At 48.3% G+C, this 24,563-nt stretch overlaps 2 protein-coding genes across 2 annotated transcripts in view; one reads left to right on the top strand and one right to left on the bottom strand.

Annotated features, from left to right (window-relative positions):
- Nucleotides 1–1,674: 1,674 nt before the first annotated feature.
- On the top strand, nucleotides 1,675–12,312 carry Mtif3 (mitochondrial translational initiation factor 3). The gene is made up of 4 exons (XM_005083205.4): nucleotides 1,675–1,758; nucleotides 7,989–8,422; nucleotides 10,103–10,260; nucleotides 11,400–12,312. The coding sequence occupies exons 2-4, from the start codon at nucleotides 7,990–7,992 to the stop codon at nucleotides 11,619–11,621; spliced, it is 813 nt and encodes a 270-aa protein (XP_005083262.1). The 5' UTR covers nucleotides 1,675–1,758; nucleotide 7,989; the 3' UTR covers nucleotides 11,622–12,312.
- Nucleotides 11,602–24,563, bottom strand: part of Gtf3a (general transcription factor IIIA) — a 33,801-nt gene continuing 20,839 nt past the window's right edge. The window contains exons 2-10 of the mRNA XM_005083206.3: nucleotides 21,804–22,060; nucleotides 18,770–18,870; nucleotides 16,767–16,863; nucleotides 15,917–16,005; nucleotides 14,600–14,673; nucleotides 14,085–14,165; nucleotides 13,397–13,626; nucleotides 12,018–12,077; nucleotides 11,602–11,856 (exon numbers count right to left, since the gene is read on the bottom strand). Of these exons, the coding sequence (XP_005083263.2) occupies nucleotides 11,623–11,856; nucleotides 12,018–12,077; nucleotides 13,397–13,626; nucleotides 14,085–14,165; nucleotides 14,600–14,673; nucleotides 15,917–16,005; nucleotides 16,767–16,863; nucleotides 18,770–18,870; nucleotides 21,804–22,060 (1,223 nt within the window). The 3' untranslated portion in view covers nucleotides 11,602–11,622. The remainder of the gene's footprint in view (nucleotides 11,857–12,017; nucleotides 12,078–13,396; nucleotides 13,627–14,084; nucleotides 14,166–14,599; nucleotides 14,674–15,916; nucleotides 16,006–16,766; nucleotides 16,864–18,769; nucleotides 18,871–21,803; nucleotides 22,061–24,563) is intronic.

The raw sequence follows: 24,563 nt of genomic DNA, 5'->3' as shown, positions 1-24,563 counted from the left end.
GGATTAACTCAGCGTTTGGCTAGCAAGTACTAGGCCCTACACATAAATAAACAAATATTTCCACAGTCCCCTTCACTCTTTTTTCTCCTTTTAAAATCCTTTAAAGTCTGCCGGGCGGTGGTGGTGCACACCTTTAATCCCAGCACTCGGGAGGCAGAGGCAGGCGGATCTCTGTGAGTTTGAGGCCAGGCTGGACCGATAGCCTCCAAAACAATACAGAGAAACCCTGTCTCGTAAAAACCTAAAAAAAAAAATCCTTTAAAGTCATTTTTATTTATGTTAATGTGTGCTTGCACGGTCGAATGTACGCCACATGCATGCAGGTGTCTCCAAGGTAATGACAGGGCACTGGGGTCCTTGGAACTGGAGTTACAGGCAGTTGTGGGTGCTGGGAACAGAACCCAGCCCCTCTGCAAGAGAAATACCCTCTTAGTCACTGAGATATCCTACATTCTTGACTCTGCTGATTGTGTGATGTTGGGGAAAGTCATATAACTCCTTCATGTTTCAGTCCCCTCATCCGTGAAATTGGTAATGAAAGCAGTAGCTCATGAGGGTGTCCTGAGGATTAAGCTAACTTGACGATACTAAGTGCTTAGAAGTATGGTGCTTATATAAATGTTATCGCAAATGTGGACTCTTAACAGCCGTTGTGGACCTGTCTACCCAGGGGGCAGGCTGCACACTTTATCCCCACAGCTACGCTTCCACTTTCCCACCGAGGACTAATTCTGGCAGAATAAAAACGTCTCTAATTCTTCCGTTCACTTGGAAATGCCTGACATGCAGGCCCCAGCCCTGGCCTGTGGACCACACTAGATTGCTTCAGGCTTTGCCATATCACAGATACAAGGCTCTTGTGCCAGAGGCTATGAGACGATGAGGAAAGTTAAGACTTAGATGTGGCTCTTGAGAAGCTACTTAAGACTGCCCTATTTCCTCTGATGCAAGGGTAATAGTTGTACTCGGGTATTACTACCCTGATTGAGTTATTTGGTGAGAATTAAGTAAGACAAGTGGACTGCACACGGTCTATAAACACCATGGCGTCCCTTCATAAAGGGAATGCAGGTACTCCCACTGAGGAATCCCCTGTTGAAGAACAGAGAAAAGTAAGGACTTAAGGCCAAAGTAGGGGACACTTAGCTGCCTGGTTGCATGGGTGGGCGCCCCAAGAGCCAGCAGGTGCAACACAGAGGGAGATGAAGTTTCGGGCTGCTCTCTTCCCTGATTCTGGGCAAGGCAGTAAGTCACTCGTCTCGCTGTGGATGAGCTGGAATTTCTCCCAGTTCAGACAACGCTTGAAACTGAATCCATCGCTTTTTGTCAGCAGAGCGCGGTCTTGGGAATGGATGCTTACACCTTGCTACCCAGAGCTTTCACTAGCCTGATCTGCTCACATGCAGGTGGCAGTATTCCATACCGTAGGTTGTCCCGAAAACATCGTAAGAGGCATATTTTATTAAATTGGTATAAATGCAACTGGCCATGCAGTGACTGCTCCGGGGACTCCACATTTTAACGTTCACTTCGCCTCTGGAGCAGCAGAAGGTAAGTAAAGCAGCGATTTCCTCAGTTTCTTCCTCAGAACTTCAGTATTTTTTTCCCCCGGAGGACTTTATTTCATTGGAGGAAAACGCGACCCCTTTAAAGGACTCAGGAAGTTCCGCCTGCTACGGAAGCCGACGCGGTCCCTCCGCGGAGCCCGGGTACCGACCTGCCGGTTCTTCCCTCGTCCCCGGCCCAGGTAGCGCTAAGGTGAGAGAGCTCGGCGGTGCGGGGCTGAGGCGGGAGGATGTGTCTTGGGGACAGTCTATGCAGAGCGCCCACGGCGGACGCGGTCGGTGGTCAGAGGCTTCAGGATCCAACCAGTTGCCGCGCTCCCGAGCCACAGGCCCGCAATCCCAGCCATTTTCGTTGCATACGTGCGCACGCGCGCGTCCTGGGGGGCGGGGTGGGGAGCGTGTTTGGCTTCCTGGTGGGCTTGTCCTTCGCGTGGACGTGCCCTCTGCCCACCCTTAGAGACAACTTGAGACTTTCTTTTTTCTTTAATTTTTGTTCTTTATTGAAACAGGGTCTCACAATGTAGCTCTGGTTGTCCTGGAGCTCACTCTGTAGACCAGGCTGGCCTAGAATTTACAGAGATCCACCTGCCTCAGTTCCCAAAGTGCTGGGACCAAAGGCGTCCGGGCGTCACCGAGCTAGGACTTGAAATTCCTCCTGGAAGTGAGTTGTAGCAAAAACTCAAATTGAGCTCACAAAATATTGAATCTACTCGAACCCGTTCTTTCTGGAGTGAATAGGTGTCCGTATGAGCTTGCTACTATGAAGTGTAACGAACGATACGGAAAAACTGAGTAAATAAATGGTACAAATTTAGTGTCGAGCCAGGCGCGGTGGCGCACAGCTTCAGTTCTAGCTCCCCACAGCCCTCGCTAGTCCTCACTCGAGAGGCAGAGGCTCATCTCTTGTGAATTGAGGCCAGTCTGGCCTTTAAGATCCTGTCTCAAAAATAAATTTTAAAAAATCAATATCAGCCGGGCGGTGGTGGCGCACGCCTTTAATCCCAGCACTCGGGAGGCAGAGGCAGGCAGATCGCTGTGAGTTCGAGGCTGGGCTGGACCGACAGCCTCCAAAACAATACAGAGAAACCCTGTCTCGTAAAAACAAACAAAACAACAAAAAATCAGTATCATCAGGTAAGAGATGACTCAATAGCCAAAGCAGAAGACAGAATTCAGTGGAGGGGGCCGACATAAAAGTGAGAGGAGAGACGGAATTCCATAAGGTTGTCCTTTGACCTCTGCACTGGCAGTATGGCATGGGTGCCCAGACACATCAGACAGTTACACACACGCACGCATGCACGCACCCATACCCACGGAGCCATCTCATTGATCCTAAATCTTTGCTCCATGTTAAATTAATATTTGCATAATTGAGCATCTTCAATACTTTGAGAGTTGACTGATACAGTTTTATGACTTAATGTTGAGAAAGCTGTTTTGACAATGTTTAGGACTTTGATAAATTAGCATGTTTAGGATCACTTCAGAAGCTGTTGGAAAACCTGTCCTAATCCCAATAATAATCATTATTATTTCAGGAAACTCGAGCTAACAACTCAAACAGCAATTTTTAAAACAAAGCATTGCAATGCATTGCAGCACAGAGTTGTACTAACGTGATTCACAATGAAGAAAGTCGGCGGGGAAGTATTAAAAGATGAAAGAGCAGAGTCAGTGTGAACAATAAAGATGTTGCAGTTCATACTCTGCCGTAACCTTGGATCTGAACTGAGGTGTTTCGGGCCACTGGCCTTTGCTGGTGCTGTGTGCCCTGACTGTGTGCTCTGATAGCAAAGTAGGTGTGAAACGTGTTGTGCGTTCTGATGAGATCAGGCAAGTCCACCATGACGTGGCCACAGATCATGCTGTGTGTTCAGAAAAAAGACCGCAGTGGAGTTGCAAGTTTCGAAATGGGTACATGCCCACAGAAGCTCAAGGGATTCATTTTGCAGGTGTTTGTGAACTAATTTTTGGTCCCTGGCTCATTCAGACCCAATACTCTCTCAGCTGCCACAGTCGGTGACACCACCCCCAGTTTAAGAGGCTGGAACATCACCCCCAGTTTAAGAGGCTGGATATTAAGACATGTTTAAGTTGTGTTGTGGGGATGTTCTTTGCATCCCCATCCTTACTACCTCGTGAAGAACAGTCCCAGCGTCCCACGGTAATCAGCCCCTTATCCGTAAGATTCCCAAGCCGAAGCGGCTCAGGTGTTCCTTAATAATAAACTGGACTTCTGCAGAGAGCAGCGCAGTAAATGAGGACCACTTCTCAGAAGTAAAAAGGTACAAACGGGTGCCACAGCCATAGAGATGAGCCAGGAAGCATGCCCAGATGCCTTATGACAAACAACACACACTCTCTACAAAGAGACCATGATGAAATAAAAACTAGGACAGTGACTGGCTCGGCGTGGTGGTATAGATTGACCGGGAAGACGCATGAGGGAATATTCAGTGAGTAATTGTGTATGTGTTAATAAGGAGTTGCGCCGGGCGTTGGTGGCGCACGCCTTTAATCTCAGCACTTGGGAGGCAGAGGCAGGCGGATCTCTGTGAGTTCGAGACCAGCCTGGACTACCGAGCGAGTTCCAGGACAGCCTCCAAAGCCACAGAGAAACCCTGTCTCGAAAAACCAAAAAAAATAAATAAATAAGAAGTTGCTAATAACAGAAGACAAACGTGAACATATAAGTGGGGGCTGGGGAGATGGCTCAGAGGTTAAGAGGTTTGTAGCTCTCACACAGACCCAGATTTAGTTCCCAGTACCCATATCAGGCAGCTCACAACTGCCTGTTACTTCAGTTTCAATGTGTCTGACACCCTCTTCTGGCTTCCATGGGTGCCTGCATGCATGCAGACACACAGGCAAATGCACACATATACACACAAAGAATAAAATCTTAAAAAATATATACAGACAGTACAGAGCAAAACACAGTGAATAGAAATAAATACATGTCTCATAGTTTCTCCGTTTATGGCCCAATATTTAAATCATTTCAATTTCTAATTGGCTATACCATGTGTATCAGACATCAAAATTACTGTCTTGCGTCCCTTTGACATATAGCACTCAGTGGCTCATCATTCTGAGAGTTACTGGTAGAGCCTCAGAGGCTCTCGTGCGTTTCAGTGTGGCATAGAGCTTCTGTGTGGCACCAGTTGCTGACTTTCAAAGAGACCCTTATGGTAAAGTATCATTGCATTAAGATCTGAGTAACTGTTGCATCAGAAATGGACATCTCATACTGTAAATGCATGCATTTGTAGTAACAGAGAAATATGCCTTCAGCAATATTGTGACTTGCTGTCTTGGGAGGAAGAGTCCAGCTAGATGCCCCCAAATTGTTTCATGTTCAGCATCTTTCGGTGATACTGGTCTGCCCAGCCTCATGCCCACCTTTGGCAGAAGGATCAAAGGAGGTTCAACTGAATGTCCCCCGTTCAGCGACACGTCACAGAAAAGCAGGAAGGACACCGTGTGCTGAAAGCATCCCAAGTGAGGCTGGCAGGCCTCTTGTTTCTGAGTAAGCAGAGTTCTCACAGAGACAGGTAGCCCTTAACTGAGAATTACCAAGACACGTGCAAATGAACTTCACACTCACGTTGTTGACATTTGTGATGGTGACAGTCTTTGAGAGAAATAAGTATTTAAGTGTTAAAAAGTCTTCAGAATTTTACATTTGTAAAGTCCTTATTTGTTCATTTACACATAGGCTTTGAAATGGTATGTATGTATGTATTTATTTATGTATGAATGTATGAAGATACATGTCTCAGTTTGCTTTCTGTTTCTGTGAGAAAACACCAAACTAAAAAGCAAAGACTTGGAGAGGAAAGGATGTATTTGGCTTGCAGGTTCAAATCATACATAGTCCATCAGTGAGAGAAGTTAGGGCATGAACCTGGAGGCAGAAACCAAAGACCACAGAGGAATACTGCTCGCTGGCTGGCTCCCCATGGCTTCTCAGCCTGCTTTTTTGTACACTGTTCAGGACCACCTGCCCAGGAGTGGTACTGCCCACAGTTGCTGGACCCTGCCGCATTCATCATTAATCAAGAATGCCCACAGATTTGCGCACAGGCCAACCTGATGGAGGAATTTATTTAGTTGAGGGTCCCTCTCCTCAGATGACTTTGGTTTATGTCCAGTTGATAAAGAACTAACCAGGACTGCCTGGTGGTGGCGGCACAAGCCTTTAATCCCAGCACTCTGGAGGCAGAGGCAGGTGGGTCTCTGTGAGTTTGAGACCAGTCTGATCTACAAAGCAAATTACAGGATGGCCAGAGCTGTTACACAGATAAACCCTATCTCAAAAAACAAAACAACCCCTCCTCAAAAAAACAACAAAGCCTCCAAAAGCCAACCAGGGAAGCACACCAAGCCAGTATGTCTGTTGTTCCAGTGAGGTGAAACATGGACTCTGCAGCTGCCGTAGCTGCACTGACATGATCACTGAGCTAGCTCTTTTAGGCCATCAATTCTTGTTTGCTTCCTTCGCATTTTAATTACAAAAAATAATTTAAACAAGCCAAAGAATGGAGAGATGAAGAACTAACAGCCATGTAGCCAAAGGCTGCAAAATTGCCATAATAGCATTGTCTGATTCCTGTTTCCTGCTTCGCCATTTCCAATCATGATCCTAAATAAGTCAGTGTTTATTTCCTCGGTTTTCACACTGAGAAAATTTGATGACACTTTGGTAATTCCAAACACCTAATCTGCATTCCTATATCCCCAATGAGTCTTTCTGGAGGATTCTTCTTAAACACATTACAGTTTGTAATTCCCTTGTCTTTTTACTCAAAACTAGCTCATCCTTCCCTTTACATTCTCACCAAACCAGTCTTGTCTCCCAGTCTGGATTTGTGATTTCGCTTCCCTGTGGTGTCCTCCAGTTCACTCCTCTCTGGATCTGACCTTGTTCTTGAAGTTCCGTGGCAAGGTGGGCCAGTTTTGGATTACCTGGGGACAAAGCTGTGTTGTCAGAAGCATTGACTGTTTACTGTAGTTTTGCATCAAGAGACATGCCTGAGATGTGAGGCTGTCCTCTGGTGGCGATGCCACTCTGACCCTTGGTCATGATGGTGACAGTCAGCTTCTTCCTCAGCAGAGTGCTTTTGCATATTTGATCTGGAGGCAGTGTGTGGGTGACCTCTTGGCATCATCCTTGTACCAGAAGGTGTTTGATTGATGCTGAAATGGACCATTTTCATTGGTGGCAAAATGCTGATTTTATTATTATTAGTTAGCTTCATACTTGGAAGAGAGGTTTTCTTCATCTACATAGACGGGCAGTTTTTCCTAAAAAGACAATAAATGCTCAGCTCTTTCTGTTTCATTACCAGTTTATCAGCTTTCACTGGAGTGGGGTGTGACAGTAGGAATTAGCAGGCTAATAGATGTTTGCATTTTAGGTTTGAAGGGAATTACAGCCATTTTCTTTAATTTAAATTATACAACTGGCTGGAGGGAGTCCCTTCATGCTACCAAACTGTAAATAAAATTGTTACCACCAAACAAAATTATGATGCATTCAGGGAAATCTGGAAACCAGGGTCTTCCATAAGAAGAACTGTCTGTCAGGACTAGACTGTAATCATTAAAAAGACCAAAGAGTGGCACCACAGTGTTTGCTGGTGGCCTGGTGGCCACTTTGTTTTTTTTCTGTTTTTTTGCTTTTTTTTTTTTCAAGACAGGCTTTCTCTCTGTATTGTTTTGGAACCTGTCCAGAAACTCTAGAACTCACAGAGATCCGCTTGCCTCTGCCTTGGCTCTGCCTCCTGAGTGCTGGAGTTAAAGGCGTGCACAAGAAGCACCGTGAGAAGTGAGAGCAGTTCTTTCTATCATTTGATTGTGGTAAAGACACCTTTTTTAAAAAATCAAAATGCCATTGTTTTTGTATATCTTATATTTTACAAGTGCTTGCCTGCATGTATATCTGTGTATCACATATGTGCAGTCCCCTCGGAGGCCAGGTGTCAGATTCCCCAGAACTCGAGTTACAGTTGAACATGCAGATACCATGTGGGTGCTGGGAATCTAACTCAGGTCCTCTGGAAGAGCAGAGGACTCAAATGCTCCAGTCATCTCTGCAGCCCCTGACATGGCATTTCTACTTCATTCTCATACACAGACCCTCATATAAACGTCACTTTTGAGCTGGCACTGTGGGATCTAGGGGAAAATGGTTGTGGATGTGGAAGAAAACGTAGGGATGGAAAAGTCATGCTATGCTGCTCAACTGGTCAGTAGCTGCCCTAGGGATGGACCAGCCAACAGGCTATGTCTTGGTGTTGCCTTCCTACACTCTGGTGCCCTGTGTGCCATAAGGCTCCACAGCCTCACCTGTACCATACTAGCAGACCATGGCATCAGTGATTACGCTGTAATAAACTTTCCCCATTACATTGTCAGGATGGCTGTTCTTCTGAAGAGGTTGACACTACAAACCTCAATTGGAACATATTTCAGCAAACACATTGTAAAACCAGACCCAGCACAGCTGTCCCTGACTGCCTCCACCCCGAAGCTCTTGTACCTCATTTTGGCCAAAGGTTTCAGTACTGATGGAGACACCCACAGTGAGAAGAGACAGAAAAGGAAAGATGCTTTTACTAACACTGGGAGGAAAATTAGTGAGCGGATTATCCACGTCCTGGATGAGAAAGGCAGTGACCTGGGAATGATGCACCGAGCGGATGTGATCAGACTCATGGACAAGCAGGACTTGAGGTTGGTGCAGAGGAACGCCAGCTCAGAGCCACCCGAGTACCAGCTCATGACCGGAGCGCAGATCCACCAGGAGCGCCTAAGACTCCGGGAACAGGAAAAGACCAACCCCAAAACTGGTAGGTGCTTTAATGTTTGTGCCTTGAATACATCAGAGCGGTGGTACAGGGGTTGCATATCTAATATTTACATTCCAATTCAAAACAGCAAAATCAGTCAGTGCGTGATAATTTTATGGTTGAGGGTCACCACGACAGAGGAACTGTATTAAAGGGCACAGCATTGGGGAGGTGGACAACCACTGCTTCAGAACTCAATTCTTGTTTTTGCTGAGGTGTCAATGGGGCATGAGAAGCTGGAGACCGATGTTTCTGGTTCCAGCATCATTGCATCCTCCTTCATCCCCCACCTCTGTTCCTTTCCCCTCATTTTTGATGTCCCATGCCCATCACTTCTTTTAAAACTGTCAAGTGGGGCGGGGACAAGGTCAGCAGTCCAAAGTGATGGCAGTCACCTTCATCTTGTAGCCTGGGCTCCAAATGCAGTGGTGAGCCATGTGGCTGCCATGTTTCCCAGATCTGACCTCCTTCCTGTCATTGTGCTTCTCAAGCACCTCGTAAATCCTGAAAAGGTTCACAGTACCCCTGGCCTGTGTACATGGCCAGACACCTTCTGGCACCTGTCACAGAAGCCACTTGGAGGCCAGGAACTGGGCACTAAATGAGGAGGGGTTAGTTTTTATGGCTGCCAGGTATGGAATACTGCTCCATGGGCTTCACACTGTGACAAGGATTGGGGGACTGACCCCACTGTATGAGGCTGAGCGCTGTGAGGAAAAAAAACCAGAAAACAGACGTTCATAGGAAACTAACCTGAGGGTGGGGGTGGGGGTGGGGGTGAGGATATCAAACCATGTCCCAGCCAGAAAATGTGAGGCAGCAGACTGGAGAGATCCAGAGCCAACTGGTGGGAAACAAGGGCGTGCTAAGAACTTCTGCAATGTAAAGGCCTGCCTCTGCTGGGATTAAAGGCATGTGCCACCAATGCCTGGCCTCTTGTGTACTCTGGCTTCTGTGAGCCTAAGCGGGCCAGGCTGCCAATGGCAGCCTCAGATGCAGCTTCTCCGTGTTCCTGCTGCTGTCACACTGATTTTCTGCATAGTGACAGTGAGGAGCCACGGCTTGTCTTAAGGTTTCCTTCTGCTGTCTGGGCTGCATCTCTGAGTTGCCTACTATGCCCCATTGTTTCTCTTGGATGATCTCCAGATTCACAGCTCAGTCTAACATGGGGTCTGGGGGAGGTTCAGTGGGTGAGAGTGCTTGTGCACAAGTGTGAGTTTGAATCCCAGAGCCAAAGAAAATTCAGTCTCAGCTGCACTCCAAGCTGGCCCCTTTGGGGAGATGGGTACGGGAGGCAGGAGAGTCGCTGGAAGCTCAGACACTGGTGACCCCGGAGTTCAGTGTGAAAACAAGACCCTTTCTCAAGGTGGGTGAGGACCACACTTGAGGTTGTCCTGACCACTCACGCACAACACACATGCACACCAGCACTTACAGCACAAGTGCACGCACCCACACACAAGCCTTCCAAGATTTTAGCTGCTGTTTAGCACATTAACAACAACAAACCTCTATGCCTGTCTCCTCCATTTGAAAAAGTATCGGATAGTCCATGAGGCTGAAATGAGATGAAGGCTGTCATGTCAGAACCTGTGAGGCCTAAACTCTGAGCAGTGTGGGTGGAAGCTGAGCTTTCAGAGAACAGGAACACCCAGCAGTAAACGGCACTGTTTCCACCAGGACCAGCTGTGACAAAGGAACTCATTTTTTCTTCAAATATTGGACAGCATGATTTGGACACAAAGAGTAAACAGATTCAGCAGTGGATTGAGAAAAAGTACCACGTTCAAGTCACAATAAAGAAGGCGAAAAATGCTGAGCAGCCGGGGAATGAGATGGTGAGTAGGTGTGAGCGCCTGCTGGGCCTTTGTTTTCGGATGCAGCAATACAATTGTAGAAAAACTGGAAAAAATACAGGCAAAGCCACTGCCTGGTAACTCTACTACCTGGATGGTACCAGCTTCCTAGTGTCAACCTGTATGTACACTTACTGTATCATTTTCCATTAGAATGTATTTGCCACATAGATACTGTTCTGGGGACTAGAGAGATGGCTCAGTGGTTAACCAAAACCCAGGTTCAGTCCCCAGCATCCGCATGGCAGTTAACAAGTCTGTAACTCCAGTTCCAGGAAATTTGAAGTCCTCTTCTGGCCTCTGTGGGCACCACACACATGTGGTATACATACATACATACATACATACATACATACATACATACATACATACATACCACCCATATCCATTTAAAAATTTGTAATATAAAAGCTATACTGTGTTTTTAAAACTGCTGAATAGCTAACATTTACAATATAAAAAGTAGATAGTTCATAGGATTCTCTTCCATTCACCTGTTCTCTGGAGAGCTTTATTCCAGAGAAGTCCTGATGTTTCTGGGCTGTCTGGCTTCTAATCCTAGCTCACTTGATCACCACCAAAGGCGGCACTGGTACAGTGGGTTTTCAGCCTAAGCCGCTTGCATCACATACTTGAAGGGCATAGCTCAACTGCTTCAGACTTTCTGGAGACCAAGTGGGACCTACTTCCCTCCCTTTAGAATAAGGAAAGCACTTTGTTAAGACCCAAACCCAAGCTGGGCGTTGGTGGCGCGTGCCTTTAATCCCAGCACTCGGGAGGCAGAGGCAGGCGGATCTCTGTGAGTTCGAGGCCAGGCTGGACCCACAGCCTCCAAAACAGAGAAACCCTGTCTCGTAAAACCAAAAAAAAAAAAAAAAAAAAAGACCCAAACCCAGTGCTTGACTTTGGGAAAGCATGGGTGGGCTAGTTGTAGCCCCTTAGTGCTGAGACAGAGCAGAGGCTGCAGTCCGCATTGTTAGTTTAGCACAGAGAGTCCCTGTGCAGATAGCAGTCGCACAAAGCGGATGTAGGAGCTGACCAGCTCCAGGGTGCATGCTCAGTCTCACCACAGCGTCAGAGACACTAAGTTTAAACTAACCTTGCACTGCTCTCCTTTGTAGGATGAGATATTTAACCAGATTCTCCAGACTATGCCTGGGATAGCAACCTTCTCAAGCAGACCGAAAGCCGTCCGAGGAGGGACCGCCTGCATGTGTGTTTTTCGTCCCTTGAGCAAGAAAGAAGCAAAGGCGTACAGAGACTCTCAGGAGACTGAGGGAAGAGAAACTTTGAACAAAGATGACAGAAACAAGGAGTCAGATGTTCTGTGCCAGGGACTTTAATTTAAAAAAACCCAGGCTCGTGCAGAAGTCCCTGCTGGCTGCCCTGGAGTTCCTCACACAGCCAGAGGTGCCTAGTGGAGGGGAGTGATGGAGCTGGCACCAGCATCTTGCCTTCCGGGCTGCTGCTGGACTCTGTGCTCTTAGAGATGGGGGAGTCTGCCTCTTGTTTCCTTTTAGGAGGCAAGTACCCACTAAGGCGAGAGGCCAAACTCCGTCTTTCCCGAGGCGGCTTTACCTTTGGGAGTAAGGAAAACAAACAACTGAATCCCCCGTCACAACAGTCACCGTCCGCAATGAATGGACTCACAGGCAGACATACACATGGGGGGGGGGGGTAGGAGGACGGAAGGCAAGCAGACACCACAGCTGAGGGCTGAGCCTAGCAGCTCCACTTACTTTGAGCTTCACCCTCTTCCTGTCGGGATCGTGCACAATGCTGTGCCTCATGAGGCTTTGCTGCAGTGCAGGAAAAAGAAGGCCGCTTTAGAAACCGTTGGTCCGGGGCTGGAGAGGTGGCTTGGTGGTTAGAGCACCTCTTGCAAAGGACCTGGGTTCAGTTCCCAGAAACCACATGGCAGCTCACAATCACCTGTATGCTGGTTTCAGTAATTAGCTTTTTAAAAAATTAAAAGCTCTTGGTATCTACTGACATTAAAATGTAATGAGATGGTGCAATAAACTACCAACTGCCTTTCTGTTGTAAATGACTTTGAATTCCATCCAACTCCCAGACCAGTGCCTAGGGGAGACTCTGACTCCTTAGCAGAGTGACTTTCACAGTCCTTTCCAAGGACCAGGCTGGGAATTTACTCCATCCCATCTACTGACTGGGATCTTTCCTGAGAAGGGAAGCCTGCTAGGATTGAACTTCCAAGCTCAGGCTTGCTGAGCTGAACCTCTCAGCTACACGCCTAAACACGGGATGGAAATCTGGCCTCTGCCCTGTTAGCTGATGATGAGCTATGGTTGGCGAGTATACAATCCATAGTCAGAACTTCAGGCTGAAGCAAACTGCAAAGTCCCCACCTGGAACCATGTTTCCACCCGTCCCTGAGAATCATACCAAGATCCCACAGCCCAGAGTTTGCCCATCTGTGTTCCCCACCTCCTTGCTCAGGCACCAAGAGATGGTCTGCTAGCTCACCCAGAGTGTAAGTCTCTTAAGTAAGTGGAGATAAAGGATCCTGGCTCTCCCACTCAGCACAGCCAGAAGCCCCTAGAGCACTGGTTCTCAACCTGTGGGTCACGACCCCTCTGGGGAGTTAACTATCAGGTACCCTTCGTATCAGATATTTACATCACAATTCATAACAGTAGCAAAGTTACAGACAAGAAGTAGCAACAAAATAATTTCATGGTTTGGAGTCACCCACATAAGGAAGTGTATTAAGGGGGGGGGGTGTTAGCAAGGTTGAGAACCACTGCCCCAAAGCGCTTGTTAAAATAAGCCTGTAAGCTTCCAAACCCTGGGGCTTCTTGCCCAGCTGGGTCAGAAAGGGGATTGGGTTCTGCTTTTTTTTTGGTTTTTCGAGACAGGGTTTCTCTGTGGCTTTGGAGGCTGTCCTGGAACTAGCTCTTGTAGACCAGGCTGGTCTCGAACTCACAGAGATCCGCCTGCCTCTCCCTCCCGAGTGCTGCGATTAAAGGTATGCGCCAGCCTGGATTCTGCATTTCTAATGAGTTCTCCATTCTCACTGAGAACAATTGGTTTTGTCAAACCTGGAGGTTCTGCAGGCTGGACCTGAGGACCACTCCAGCTTGGAGCAGACACTTACTTTCATTGCAAACGTCTTGCCACAGCCATCGTGCTCACACACAAATGGACGCTGTTCCTCGTGGAAGGAAAGAATGTGGCTCTGCAGGTTGAACACAGTTGTGTAGGTTCTCCCACAGCCTTCTCGAGGACAACGGTACACCTCCCTTTCTGGAACGTGAGTCTTCATGTGCTGCTTAAGGTAGTCTTTGCGCTTGAATGTCTTCTGGCATACTGTGCAGGTGACTTCCTCTGGCGGGGAGACACTCATTTAACCAATGTCCCTATTACCACACAAGTCTAATCCTGTGACTACACACAAACCAGGGATTTTGGAGGAAACTTAAAGCCCTTGGATCACTGCAACTGGCTCTGAATCCCTCAAGTTCTCTCATGGCTCCCAACTTCTCAAGGAGCAGGGGACCTTAGTATGGTGACTGAGCAGGCAGAACTAATACCCATGGCTTCTGCTTTGTCCTCTGACACACAGCAGCAGTTCCCAGGAAGCCCTGGAGAGCTACAGTGTGCACCTCACAAAAGCTGTGAGCATAGCAGCACCAGCCCAGAGAGCTGCAGCAACCGGTCAGCAGCCCAGGAAGCCAGCACTACACATGACATCGTGCAGAGCCCCTGCCTTTCTAGCACCTGGAAGTGTTTCACTCTTTTCAGCTCCCCCGGCCAATGTCTTCCTCAGCTGCATGTTCGCCTACCTTTGTGGGCTTCTCTCATGTGCTTCAAAAGCTCTGTCCATGTCTTTGCCACAAAAGAGCATCCCTTCTGACATAGATAGCCTGTTCAAAACAACCAAGAAATTACCCACTGCCTGCTCTGAACACCCAGTGCAAACCCTGACGACAGCCAGGAAGGCACCGGTGCCCATGTAGTCTCTCTCCTTTCTCAGAATCATGCCACTCCGCTGGCTGCAATGAAATGGGTTTGTTCTGATCACTGCTCTCTGCAAACTTTACAGTATAACTAGAAAAAGAAACACACAGGTGGTACACAAAAGGGGTTATTAATAACCGTGAAGCACAGCCAGGTGCTTAGGAGCAGTACAACACAGGTTTAAATGACAATGACAAGAAGTCATTGTCCTTTGCCACACAGCTCTATGTATGTACTTAGTGAGACCATGGAGCAGACCAAGGATGCCCAGCAACCCGAGCAGTAAGTACATGCTGCTGCTGGGTTCCTCTATGTTGGCAAAGTGCCCATCCATACGTACCCTCGTGAACCTTCCCATGCCGTTTCAGCCCGCTGGGTGAGGCAAAGTGCTTCCCACATCCCTCCTGGGGACACCTGGGAAAGCAACCCGTGAAGTGTTAGCCAGTTCCTTCCCATAGAGAGCTTTGCTGAAATCCCCTTCCTCACCAGAGCCCATTGTTTTCCACACCAAAATAAAGATTCAGTATAGCCCTAAATACAAACACCAGTGACTTGGCCAGCTTTGGAGCAAAACAAGCTATTCTGAGAAAAAGTCACACATTTTTTGTTTATGTCACTTTTCATAGTTCCGAAAATATCCAGTGTTGTGGCTACAGAAGCCACTTCAGGGGGCTGGTTGACTTTGTTTAGGTGACATTAGACTATCCTGAACTGTTTGTCTATGGTATGCCCATTATGCCACATATCACCAGATAAGAACACGCCAGCACCAGAAAAATACCAACAACAAATGGTGTGTGTAGCTGGGTGGTGGTGGTGCACGCCTTTACTCCCAGCACTCGGGAGGCAGAGGCAGGTGGATCTCTGTGAGTTTGAAGCCAGCCTGGTCTACAGAGTGAGTTCCAGGACAGCCAGGGCTACAGAAAAAAACCCTGTCTCAAAAAACCAACAACAACAAAAAACAAATGACGTTGGTTGCCGAGCATGGTGGCACATGCCTGTGACTAGCCCTGAAGAATGGGGGCAAGATGACTGAGAGTTTAAGGCTAGCCTGAGCTATGCAGCAACACAGTCTCAAGAACACAAAAGAGAGGAAGCAACAGGGAGGAAAGGGAGAGGGAAAGGAAATGGCAGATCCAGCGGCTCAGGTGTCTGAGGAAACGGAAGTGTGCTGGATCCGCAGCACCAGTGAAAACTGCCCAGTGCAGCGCCACAGCCACCGGCAGTACAGACAGGTCACAGGCCTGTGAGTGAGACAGTACTGTCACTGCAGCAGCACCAGGGCAAAGGCAGCCTGTGGGAGCCAGAAGCAAGATCCTGGTCAGCTCGACTGTGTAGACATGCGCATGCACGTGCACATACATCCTTCTGAGTAGGAAACCCTCTGTGCAGGCGGAGCCCAATTACTTCTGTTCTATAGAAAAAGAGCCTCGTGATGGCATGTCACAAAACTGAACAGGTGGCTCCTCACCTTCCCTTCATGCTTAACCACAGCTTCAAGACTCACAAGCTGTTCCCCACACATGCAGAATGGTTTTCAGAGAACCAGAAACAAATAGATTTGTTAAGTCCCCATGGGCACACTAAGCCTCGCCTCGCCCTGGACCCTGATCTTTGTGCTTCGATCTGAACTCCAGAGTATTGGCAAAGCACTGACCTGAAGAGCGGCTCGCCGGTGTGCTGGCACTGATGTGTTTTCAGCTGCTGGTGTTTCTTAAAGGCCTTCGTGCAACCTTCAAAACTGCACTGTTAAAACACAAATGTACTGTTTAGTAAAGGAAAGAATCAACAGTTGCTGAAGTCCTCTTGAGGGCTACTGATGGGGCTGGAGAGATGGCTCAGAGGTTAAGAGCACTGGCTGCTCTTCCAGAGGTCCTGAGTTCAATTCCCAGCAACCACATGGTGGCTCACAACCATCTGTATTGAGATCTGGTGCCCTTTTCTGCCCTGCATACATAGATGCAGACAGAATACTGTACACACAATAAATAAATCTTAAAAAAAAACAAACACTTGCTTCTCTCCAGGACCCAGGCGCGGATTCCAGCACCCACCTGGTGTGTCACAACCATCTCTCACTCCAGTTCCAGAGAAACTGACACCCTCTTCTGTCCTCCATAGGCACCCAGCATACATGTGGTGCAGACACATACAGGCAAAACACTTGCACATAAAATGGATAAATATAAAACTTTTTGAATCAAACAACTTTCTCAGGATCTAAGTGCGTTGGAGAATAGAAACTGTCACCCACTTAGTCCCTGTGAGATGCTTCATCTCAACAACTTAGATCGATGACATTCAGAAAAGCCATCGAGCTTCTGCTGGGGTGGCCGTCAATAACACAGATGTGCCCAAAGTGAGTGTGCAAAATGAAAACTTGCATGATGAGGACAGTTAATGCTGGACTGCACACATCCAGCAAGATAACAGTCTGGTCTACACAAACTCACTTTGGTGGCAAATGTAAAAACAGTCAAAGTTGAAACACATAAAGCCATACTCACTATATACTGTTTTTGTGGGTTTTCATGTTTGCGTTCAATGTGTTTCTTCAAGTTCGATTTTGTGCTGAATTTCTGATTACAGCCATTATTTTCACAACTGCAAGAGATTGCATGAACCAAACTATAACACACCAAGGCGAAAGAAGGTTTAGCGTGTGAACATCTGGGGCTGGAGAGAGAGCTCAGCAGTTAACAGCACTGGCTGCTCTTGCAGAGGACCCAGGTTCAGTTCCTAACACCCACATGGTGGTTTGTAACCATCTGTAAACTCCAGTTCCAGGAGATCTGATGCCCACTTCTAGTCTCCACAGGCACCATGTTCACAAACAACACAGAAATACATGGAGGCAAAACGCCCATACACATAAAATAATAGTATTAAAAAAAATGTGAACATCTGTCTACTTTTTAAAAAGCTGATGATTCCAAAGAACACTACAAAAGTAGCCTTTTAGTGACTTCCAAATGGTCAAGCTGGGATTGCGGCTCAGTGGAAGGTCTGTGTGTGTGTGTGTGTGTGTGTGAACACCCCCATGTGCCAAACCATGTCATAGAGGCCTCAGCTTGGACAGGTGTGCAACAGGATGCTTTGCACTTCCACTCTGGGCAAAATGCACACTGGGCCACCCATCCCTGTACCCTGGCAAAGGGAGGGACCACTGGCCTCAGATGTCTGAATGCTGCTCAGGTTCCAGCAGGGCTCAGAGTCCACTCTAATTTAGAATCTAATAACCTTCCTTTATGACAAATGCCATCACAAACTGCATTTTCAGGGAGGAAAAGAGCCTGGCTCTAGTTCAGTCACTACAGGTAAAACACAGAACTGTGACTCACTGTCACCTCTGGGATGTCACTAGGCTAATCCAGTTCCCCTTGTGTTGGAACCTTGGCCTTGAAGGAGTTAAGTCCTTGTGAGGAGTTCAGGGCCCTGACTGATGAACAAGGACCCTTCCCCAGTCTCACTGCATGAGGACCCCTCAGACACTGTGCGCCTGGGCAAGGAGTCAAGACATCAGCAAGCACTGGGGGGGGAGGGGGCCACAGTGAAGAGGCCACGCCACACCAGACACACACACACACACACACACACACACACACACACACACACACACACACACACACACACAGAGAGAGGCACACACTCATGCACACGCCTGCTATGTACCTGAGCTTCCTCCCCACTGCTCCTGCAATTAGAGGGACCACATGGCTAAGTTCAGGCCATCCTACTCAACTCTCATGGTGGCTAAAATGGGACAGCAATGTCTACTGCCCTCCTTGAAAAAGTTGGGCACCAAACAGGCATCTTGAGCCATAGGGTTGAAGCCCCAAGATGAGAATGGCAGAGAGACCAATTTGGAGTCTAGTCCTTGAAGACCTCAGAGTACCCCTGTAGGGAGAGATCTTATGTACCTGTGGCCACACCCAAGCAGCCATGGTTAGTGCTACAGGTAGGTAAGATCTCTCCCTACATAACCTGAAACTTGCCAATTCTACTTCTGCACTCTAGTCAGGACACAAAGAGCCCAATGTGTAAGTACCTTGTCCTTATCTCCTCTTCGCTCTAAAACTGACACAGACATTTCAACACAAGTGCAGGAAGACAGGGTCCAAATGGCAGGGGCAAGAAGGACCTGGCAAACTGGAGTAAAAAGAGTTGCCAAGTACAGCTGGGCCAGTGTCATTCCTGAGGGCAACACACACAGGGGGATAAGGAGAAAGCAGACAGGAGCCCAGGCTACTGATGACACATAAGGGACACGGACTTCATATGATCTCAGCACTGCTGTCATAGTCACCTGCTTGTGACAGGAGCCAGTCTGAGCCACAAACAACACCTCAAGGTCAAATTCAGGTTGTCAAGCTTGGTGGCAAGTGCTTTTACCCTGTGAGGCATTTTACCAGCCTGCCCTCCAGTCTTAACCGTATGAATCAGCAATCATCCCACCAGGGCTACATGTCAAACAGAACCCACTCCAAAGGCCTCGTCCGCCCCTACTCACATGAATGCCTTTTCACCAGTGTGAGTCAGGACATGTCGACTCAGATGGTAGTCTCTGATGAAAGCCTTGCCACAGCCCTCATAGTCACACACAAATGGCCTCTGGCAGAGAAAAAGGGGAGGAAGGAAATTTCACATGTATTTATTTAGTATGTGTGTGTGCACATACCGATACATACATGTTGAGGTCCGAGGACAACTTTCAGGAGTCAGTCTGGCTATAAGTGCCCCTCCCCACTGAACCACCTCATCAGCTGTTGTTAAAAGTCTATTTGTGGTAGGCAAAAGCCTTGGACTTCCTCTCAGGGCTGTGTCCCTTCAGGAAAGCATGAGAGATGAACAGCAATGCTGAAGTGTAAGCCAAGTAAACCCGCTCCTCCCCAACTTGCTTTTTGGTCATGGTGCTTTGCCACAGCAATGGAAACCCTAAGACAAACTACCAGCGCAGTGGAGTGTTGCTACGACAGATCAGACCATGCTGCAGAGAGGATTGTGGGAGGACTTTGGAACTTTGGGCTAGAAGAACCATTGAGTGTTAAGAGCCCTGTGGGATGTTCTTTAGAGCTTGGAAGATGACAATGTTCAGAGTACTGCAGAACATGGAGGCCTGGCTTGTGACGCTTCAGACGGAAGTTTAGAGATGACCAGGGCCATCTGTTATTTTGAATTGAGCTCCTGTGGTTCTGGTTAGCTGGGGCTAAAGAATCAGCTGTGATTAACAAGATACTAGAACTACTAAATTAAAACTTTGCTGGGATACTTGATGCTGATTGGCTGGAGCTAAGAAATTAGTGGTGATTAAGAAGAGCCAGCAGCCATCATTGAGGTGAACTCTTCTCGGAAGTGTTTCCTGAGAGCAGAGAAGCTGTGATCCAGAGGCGGCCATTGTACCTTGTGCTGGCAGCTGGCCTTGGAATGTGTCACCCAGGTGGTACTGGTTTTGAAGGCTGAAGGGGTCACAGAGAGCAGCTGAGGCTCAGCACTGTCAGAGACCAGGAGGGGTCACGGATGAAGGTGCAGCCTCGGTGGCAGTTGAAGCCCAGGACTGAAGGCTCATGCAGAGAAGCTGAGGTAGGGACCATGAGGAGAGCCTAGGAGAGGCTACTGGTGAACGGGAGCTCAGTTGCAGAAGACCCCAGCATTTTGGAGACTCCAATACCACGGAATGACCACCAAGAGCAGCAGCAGCAGCTGGAGTAGAGCAGCCAGAACCTGGAAGGCACAGCTGGAGAAGTGGCCCAAGTCCTTTGGAAGAGTCCAGATCAGAGTGGATCCAGGTAACTGGGCGCTGAGTTATTCACTGTTGGAGTTTGCTTTTGCTTGGTTCAGACTGTGATCGTGCCCTGGTTCTTCTCTTTAAGAAGGTATTTAATTTTGGTATGTAAAGGAGCCCACAGAAGAAAGACTTGAACTTTTAAAGGAGATTGGATATTTTAAAGAAACTGACATTTTACCTTTAAAATTTTTTATCTTTATTTTATGTGCATTAGCACTTTGCCATGTGTGTTGGGTCCCCTGGAACTGGAATTATAGACAGTTGTGAGCTGCCATGTGGGTGCTGGGGATTGAACCTGCGTCCTCTGGGAGAGCAGTCAGTGCTCTTAAACACTGGGCCATCTCTCCAGCCTGAGACTAAAATTTTAAAAACTGAATTTGTAAAGGCTGTGGGACTTTTAAAATTATTTATGATTTTAATGTGAGATCTTGGGGATGAGTAAGAAAGGATGGGGTGTGGCTTAACAGTGATTGTGTGTCATCTTGACACAAGTCAGAGTCATGAGAGGCAGGAGCCTCAGCTAAGCAAAGGCCTCTCTGAGACCCAGCTGTAAGGCATTTTCTCATTTACTGATCAGTGGGGGAAGGCCCAGCCCATGGTCGATGGTGCCATCCCTGGGCTGCTGGGTTCCATAAAAAAAAGTGTAAGCCTAATAAACCATTTCCTCCCAACTTGCTTTTTGGTCATGGTGTTTGGTACAGCAATAGAAGCCCTAACTAAGACAGAGTGCATCTGAAGTTAGCAGGCTAACCTACCTACTGGGGACCAGGCTCCCCTAGCAAACCACTCTTCAAGACTACCTCCATATGCACACATGTGGACTGTCTGCACATCTCTCCCACAGCATCGTTTTACCAACCAACGCTGAGGAAGGAGCAGGTTGTCTCATCCCAGGAGAGCTCAGTACGTGACTAAGAGATGTCAGAAGCACCGGTACAGGAAAATGTGTCACAGCTGAAAAAGCTCACAGGTGCCAGGACAAAGGAAACAGCTCCCAACCCTGACTGCAGTCTCCCCTCTGAGCCCTAGAGGAGGGGAAGGGGTGCTCTGGTGGTCCATAGCAAAGCTGTATCATGTCCCAACATCCGGTTTGTTGTCCCTAACTACGGAAATACTGTGAAATCCAGGAGGGTGGTACCAAGACCTCAATCTCAGTACTAGACAGCTAGAGGACAGGAAGACACAGGTGAGCCGCACTGCTCGGCAAAGTCGAAGAACCTTGTTCAGCTCCAGTCCCAGAGTAGGGTCGGTACTAGTCAAACTATTGCTGGGACAATAAACACAACCAAAGTGCAGCATTCTGGTCTAGAAGGAAAGCAAGCTCTGACTCGGCCACACGGACAAATGTGGGGTTAAAGAGAAGAGGGGGGGTAAAGTCACAAAGGATGTTATGAGTGATGGCAGTAATGGGTATGTTTGCCAAGAGAGGGGTCAGGGGAAAGAGCCGAACAGGAAGGCTTTACCTGACCACCCCTTACCCAGCCTTAACCAAAGCCCTCCTGCGGTTAAAAAGACGCACACTTATTGCTTGCAGGAACCGTTAAGCTTACCCCTGCAGCAGCTCTGGGAGGCGGAGATTTTCTGGATGGGCGTGTCTAGTGGTAGCTGACTTCCAGATCTGTACCGGCCCGACCCCCCTACTAAAAGTAACAGGGCGAGGGCTGCCCTAGACCTCCGTCCTTGCTCAGCGTCTTCCCCGACCAAGCCCAGGACGCAGCCCCCGCGCGGGGCTCGCCACGCGCACCCGCGGCCAGGTTACCTCCCCCGTGTGCTTGCACAGATGCGCATCTAGCTTCCAGGCTTTGTTGTAACTGGCGCCACAGTCGGGGAAGGAGCAGATGAACCTGCTGGGGAGCGCGGGGCGCAGCGGGGCGCGACCCTCACTGGCCTCAACGAACGCGTCCGCGATGGTCAGGGACGACACGGCTTCCGTGACCGAGACCCGCGGCTCCAGGGCGACGGGACCGCTCCCGGGGCCGAGGCGGGGCAGCCACGTGCGGCCCCCGGAACACCGAACTCAAGCCACTGTCGAACCGGCCCGAGACGTTCCACACTTCCGGGAAGGCGGTCCCGCAGGGCTCCAGGTCCCGCCCACCAACCCGGCGCCTCGACCGCGCATGCTCCTAGAGGCCCAGCAAAGGAGCCTGACTGCGCAAGCGTCCACGAGGAATAGGCAGGCTTTGTGCTTAGTCGGCCTGGCCTACAGAAACCGGAAGCACTGCTTAAGGGGCCATAGACCCAACCTGGTGTAACTGAAGGTGGCCTGGTCTTCACATTCCAGGCTTGCCCTCTGCCTCCTGCCGGAAGCCTCAGGACACAGTGGGTCCCAAGCTTGTCTGCTCATTCGAGTCACGTCAGGACCAATTAAATAGTAATTTCTGAGATCGTATGTGCTGGCTTAGTGTTTTGTTGACTTTTTGCTTTTGAGATCTCCAGTGTTTGGGCCTATTCTCAGCCATAGGATTTCCTCTCTCCCTTCTCTTGATTTAATGTCTGTATTGGCAGAGACTGAAAAAATACCTTTTTGAATGCTTTACCAACAAGGTGGTGTGCATCCATGAAGGGCTGAACTGATCTTATTATTAGAATGAAGATAACCGTGAATTTTTTTTCCAGACAGGGTTTCTTTGTGTAGCTTTGGAGGCTGTCCTCGAACTCTCGCTGTAGACCAGGCTGCCCTGAACTCAGAGATTCGCCTGCCTCTGCCTCCTGAGTGCTGGGATTAAAGGAGTGTGCCACCACTGCCCAGCTACCACGAATATCTTTACTGAAGAATGTTTTGAACAAACTTTAAACTAATCCACCTGAAAAGGGATTGATTGGCCAGGCGGTTCCAGGACAGTCGGAGCTACACAGAGAAACTCTGTCTCAAAAAAAACCAAAGAAGAACAGGAGGGAGGGGGAGGTGTTGATTGGAAGGATACTGGGTTCTCAACAACCAACTGCAGAAAGGCCTTTGTATGAGAGACTTGACTTGTTCACAGGTCTTTCCTGGGGTCAGTATCTCCTCACGCTCCCTCCTTTGCTCAGCCCCTTGTGCACGGGTATATTGCTGACTGTCTCTCTTCAGTTGCCTTCCCACTTCCCTTTTTTACCCTCCATCTGCTCCACTCCAGATTCAGACTCTGGTCTTCTCCCTACCAGTCTGTCTGTCTTTGCTTCTCTCTGAAGATAAGCTTCTAGAAGATTCTGAGGTCCTGCCCCTGTGACTGTTATTTTCCAAGGACTTTGGTCTCAGCCAAGCAGACTGGACTTTGCATAATCTTCTCCTGTCTGTCTTCTTAGCAATAACCCTGGTAGACAATATGGGGCCCAGCTAGGATTCAGGCTCTTCTCAGACCCCAGTATCTCAGCCCTGCCTCCTCCCAGGTGGGGTGTGTAAATCGTGAGGAACAAAGCTGAAGATTTACATAAAACTATCGAATCCATGTTCTAGCGAGAGGCTTTCATTCACTAATCTTCTCAATCACTTGGTTCTTCATCACAAAGGGGGCTGGAGCTTTTCTCATCCTTGGATTCTTAACCCAACTTTTGAGGCAACTTTTGATGCTATTAGTCAGAAGCAACAGTGTGTGATTTCCAAGTCTCAAGAAAACTTGCCTGTGGCCCCCGAACCTTTACCATTGGCCTGAAGATGAAATTTCTGCACTAGTCTGTCCCAAGAAGAAAAGACTAGAGAAACAATGCCAAGCCATGCCAGCTGAGCCCAGCATGGATAAACCAGTCAGCCATACCAGCCACACCCAGCATGGATCTGTGGCAATACATGACTATAAGCCATTGAGTTGTAGAGTGGTTTGTCAGTCAGCAATTTGGCAGCAATAACCAATATACCCTTGGGTGGCTTATGTTTAAGAAAAATGCTCAGCTGTAGTTGGATTTTTCTTTGGGCCACCACCTCTCTCTCTCTCTCTCTCTCTCTCTCTCTCTCTCTCTCTCTCTCTCACACACACACACACACACACACACACACACACACACACACAAAGGCAGCTTTATTAATTTTGGAAGTTGGACAAATAGCTTATTTCTAAATGAAAGGTTCAGGCAATTACGCTGGCCTGCCCTGTTACTTGGCAGGATGCACTCAGGCAACACTCTGGCCAGTCCAGAGTTCTGTGAGAACCATGCAGGTGCAAAGGACCCTTTTAAAGGACTAACCCCTGCCTGCTTACGCTCTCTTTTACTCTCATCTTCCTCCCCATCTCCTCTCTCTCTCTCTCTCTCTCTCTCTCTCTCTCTCTCTCTCTCTCTCTCTCTCATCTCATCTCTCTCATCTTATCTCTCAGCTCTGCATGGGTTGGTTACCTCTCACCCTCCTCTCCCTCCCTGTCTACCAATAAACTCCACGTGGGATCGTTGAGTCACAGTTTGTGTCTTGTTACTGGGTAAACCTAGACATTTTAACATTGGTTCCCTGACCGGGAACCTAAACTTTTTTTTTGGTTTTTCGAGACAGGGTTTCTCTGTGGCTTTGGAGGCTATCCTGGAACTCACTCTGTAGACCAGGCTGGTCTCG

This window comes from Mesocricetus auratus, unplaced genomic scaffold, assembly GCF_017639785.1.
Source record: "Mesocricetus auratus isolate SY011 unplaced genomic scaffold, BCM_Maur_2.0 Super-Scaffold_100008, whole genome shotgun sequence".
Classification (NCBI taxonomy): domain Eukaryota; kingdom Metazoa; phylum Chordata; class Mammalia; order Rodentia; family Cricetidae; genus Mesocricetus; species Mesocricetus auratus.
This window is presented reverse-complemented; position numbering and strand designations above follow the sequence as displayed.